The sequence below is a fragment of the Tarenaya hassleriana genome, unplaced genomic scaffold (genome assembly GCF_000463585.1).
Source record: "Tarenaya hassleriana unplaced genomic scaffold, ASM46358v1 Cleome24, whole genome shotgun sequence".
NCBI lineage: Eukaryota > Viridiplantae > Streptophyta > Magnoliopsida > Brassicales > Cleomaceae > Tarenaya > Tarenaya hassleriana.
In genome coordinates, this window is record NW_010965696.1 from 1,243,262 (window position 1) to 1,247,215 (window position 3,954).

Sequence of the window (3,954 nt, forward strand, 5' to 3'; positions counted from 1 at the left end):
TTAACCCCACCCCGCCGCCAAGAATAGCGTTCACGGCCTCCGAGACCATCCCCTGTGGAAAGGAAGCGACTTTTTGGTCATTTATTGAACCAGATGAAAGGCCGGGCATATGAAGTTGTAAGTGCAAAAAGTTCAAACCTTTAGCGAACCAACGGTGGCAGTCTCTGGGATTTCAATGAAAAGTTCAGGCACTCTAAAGGATTTGATTCTGAGCCTCACTGAGCACAACAAAGAAATTTTAGCCAACTGAATACAAAGCCGAAAAAACGTAAATATGTGAGTTTCCTGAGGTTTCAGTACCGTGAGAATCTCTTGACTGGATTATCGGTTTCTGACCAGATGTGGACATTGAAAAGGCTGAAGCTGCAAAAAAAAAAAAGGGGAGTAGCGTCGAAAGCTTAGTCATTTGGCCATGAACGGCCGATGTACAAGAGATGCAGTTTGCTCGTGGAAGCTGGACGAGAAGAAAATGCGCTTACGAGTATTTTTTCTATTGTTATCACCGGCGGTGCGCTTGTGAGGAGAATCACAATGATTTTCCTTCTTGACTGTTGCTTCCGACTTTGGTGATTTAAAACATTCAAAATACCTTCTCTTCTTGATCGGATAGTTCCTCTCCGATCTTAGGCTCCTGAAATAATTTCTCTTGCCGCAGTATCCGGGCTTCAAATCCACATCTAATAAATTTTCAGAGAAAAAAACCCCAAAATTACGCGGTAAAAAACGTCAAGATTGACAAAGGAAGATGAAAGTAGCAAGTTCACAACAACAACAAAAACTGCTTACTTGAATTAGTTAGTGTTGTGTCCGTTGGTTTTGGGGAGATTGTACAATACTTTGAGGCCAATACTTTCCTTATTCTTCTATCTCCAACACGGATTGTTGACCTAAACGATTTCATCGCGCCACTGACATGAACCCGAGCTGAGTTTTCGTCATCATCATCATTTTCCCTATTAACTAAATCTACGTCATCTTGATCTACAAGCAAAGGATTTTGAGGAATTGAATCCCCATAAGCCGGTATACGAGGATGCTCATTCTTTGGTACCGCATCATCCCCTAACGACTTCACTTTTTTGTTCAGGCATCTGACCACTGATTCATTCTCATTATTCTCCGACCTGATCCCATATCCACCATCTGGACTTACAGTTTGGATCTTGATTCCATACGTCACATCTCGAGCACCAAACCTCTCCGAGGAATCAGAGGATGTAATAACAGAGGTAGACCCGAGACAGGGATCTTTGGGAGGATTCAGGGATCTGTTAAAGCCTTGTATTTTATGAGATTCCGGAAGGATCTCGGAGACAGAGAATCTCGGGTGAGCATCATCACCGACACGAGCTTCTTCCCTCACTGTTTGGCTCTGTGTAACTGCACATCTATCTCCATTATCAAAGGCATTGTTGCTCGAGGAGGAAGAGATTCCACCCTCGAGCAGAAGATTTCCAGCTACAGCAGCCAACAAGTCGAACCGAGATATCTCTTGGTCGAAGCCTTTCTTCTTGAAAGCACTCCTCTACAGAAGAAAACATACAAAACATCCGATGAAACACCTGAACCAAATCATGAGAAAAAGAAGAAATTGATAGATAGAAAAGTGGAAAAGAAAAGGGTAATTACTCTAGCTGATCTTGCGGCTCGAGGTGTGGCCGGAACCACATACCCACCGAACCCATAGTCTAGCCTGTTCTGCAGCACCATGGTTCAGATACCATTTCATATGATCACGAATACAAAGCCTTTCTCGGGTATTCATACATCAAGCTGTTCCAAACAAGAACCCTGCACAGATTTCGCACTGATAACAAATTAATCCAAACCCTGTTAATGAGATTTGATGTTAAACCGATACAACAATGCAGAAATCTGCAATCAAGATAGGTGTGATCCAAACATCTTCCACAGGCATAACCTATAAAACTGTCTCCAATTCCAGGCACATATATGCATTGCCCAAAACGGACATTATCCTAGATTACCTCAGTAACCAGACACCTAGAGCCATGCTATCTCATATCAAATCCACAATTCAACAGAATCATATGGATAGTAGAGAGGCATTTCAGAAACAAACTTCTAATAACCAAAAACAAAGGTTGAAACTTTGGGGCCTCATTGGCCAGCTTCGAACTAGAATTCCAACACAAACTACAAGCTGCCTCCGCTTTCTCGGAAACCAAACAAAACTCTAGATCCTGGGTACCAATATTCAGGGGGGGGGGGAACTCGAGCTTCCTCTTTTTTTTTACCGGCCAAAAGATAGTGAAAAAAAACCATCATATGAGAGGAAAAAAAACCCAAAACGCATGCCCGCAATACGAACATAGCAGATCCATAGCGACCCGAATTTTTCTCACCGGTTCAAGGGCTCAAAAGTTTCGGACAAGACAGACAGGATCTCCGGCGAGTTCTCCGGACAATGCAAGATCGGATAAACACGAAGAATCAACAGAATTCTCTATCGAACCACCGAACGGGGAAAGATCTCATATCATTCTTCGCCTGACCCCATAATATCCACAGGAAAAAACCTTGCTTTTTTCAGAGAAATTACCCGATGACCGTAAAACCTCTCTGAAAACCACCAAACGTAACGCTGGCTTAAACCCCTGCTCTTATAACGCTCCCACCGGACCTGTCGGTAAATGGGTTGAGTTACCGGCTATAACCAGTAAAACCCACCCTGAAGACCTGTTCTTCTTCTCCTAATTGTGTGACCCACCACTGTCTCACGACCCCACTCCAGATTCTGACACGTGTCAACTCTCTGCCACCATTCACAACCTCGACAAAAACGTTGTCACAAGCCACGCCTCTGTATTTTTGTTTTTTTTTCACTTAAAAGGAAATCAATTTCACATTTGTTCTCGGAAATTTTAGTGATTTAATTCGAAATAAAATTAAAGATTTAATGTTGATTATGATAATCACGTGATTAGCATATAATTGCTATCGAATCTATACGGGATATTGTCCTGGGTTTTATTCAGCAATCAGCATCGTCGTAGATCTTTACGGATCTAGGACAAAATCGTCAATTAACTCTTATGTTTTTTCTGTTTCCGAAGCTATCACGATAAGCATGCCATGTCTATCTTAATACTATATGTTTTCGGCAATTTTCATTTTCAAATTCCATATTTAACTATTTTCGCACAATTAATTGCTAATATTATTAGAAATAATCTCATGATTATGAAATCTCTGCCTAATAAATAGTCCCTTTAGCAACAAAACTAGTAAAAAGAGTTCATTTAATAAGATATATATATATTCTCTATAAGTAGGATTATTTGTAAACAAATGTGTTAAGGATAATAACGTGTGATAAGTGGCAATCGTGGGACCCGCAGGACAAAGACTGCGAAAAGACGGAGAGAAAATAAAGCTCCTTTAGTAAGAGGACACGTGGCGCAACGAGAACGTGGACGAAGGTTCTAAATCTAATCCGTTGTTACCCGCACATGATGGTGATGACGAACCAAAGCCTCATGGTACCATACGTGTGTGAGTGACCGTGCGATCGCCATATAGGTCAGGCATCTTTTGGTGTTAAGGGATTTAGATATTTATAATCGTGGGACGAAATTCAAGTCTAATAATATCTATAGGAAATTTCTGAATCGAATCGAATTCTTTTAGGTTTGATATACTGTAAATGTTCTTATTAAAACGGTCTCAATTAGCTATTTGTCAAATTTGGCGTTTGTAATCGCTATTATGACATGTACAAATACGTAATTAACATATATATATAAAGACTTCCGATTATATTAGTAAATCTATTAAAAATGTTATTTGCATCTATATAAAAAATTTTATTTTCAATAAACAATGTTGATCCAGATTTTTTAATACTCGAAAACAGGATATTTCAAAGTTGGTAATTGATAACAAATTCTTGTATTATATATTGGGAAACGTTCTTAAATAATTTAATTTAGT

General features: G+C 39.9%; 1 protein-coding gene across 1 annotated transcript in view; it reads right to left on the reverse strand.

Moving 5' to 3' along the window:
• The window catches only part of LOC104816078 (telomere repeat-binding protein 5-like), a 4,013-nt gene extending 1,392 nt beyond the window's left edge, over positions 1 to 2,621 (reverse strand). Inside the window, exons 1-7 of the mRNA XM_010544747.2 lie at positions 2,367 to 2,621; positions 1,630 to 1,791; positions 787 to 1,525; positions 480 to 677; positions 301 to 363; positions 139 to 218; positions 11 to 52 (exon numbers count right to left, since the gene is read on the reverse strand). Coding sequence (XP_010543049.2) covers positions 11 to 52; positions 139 to 218; positions 301 to 363; positions 480 to 677; positions 787 to 1,525; positions 1,630 to 1,710 — 1,203 coding nt within the window. The 5' untranslated portion in view covers positions 1,711 to 1,791; positions 2,367 to 2,621. The remainder of the gene's footprint in view (positions 1 to 10; positions 53 to 138; positions 219 to 300; positions 364 to 479; positions 678 to 786; positions 1,526 to 1,629; positions 1,792 to 2,366) is intronic.
• Between the last annotated feature and the right edge of the window lie 1,333 nt (positions 2,622 to 3,954).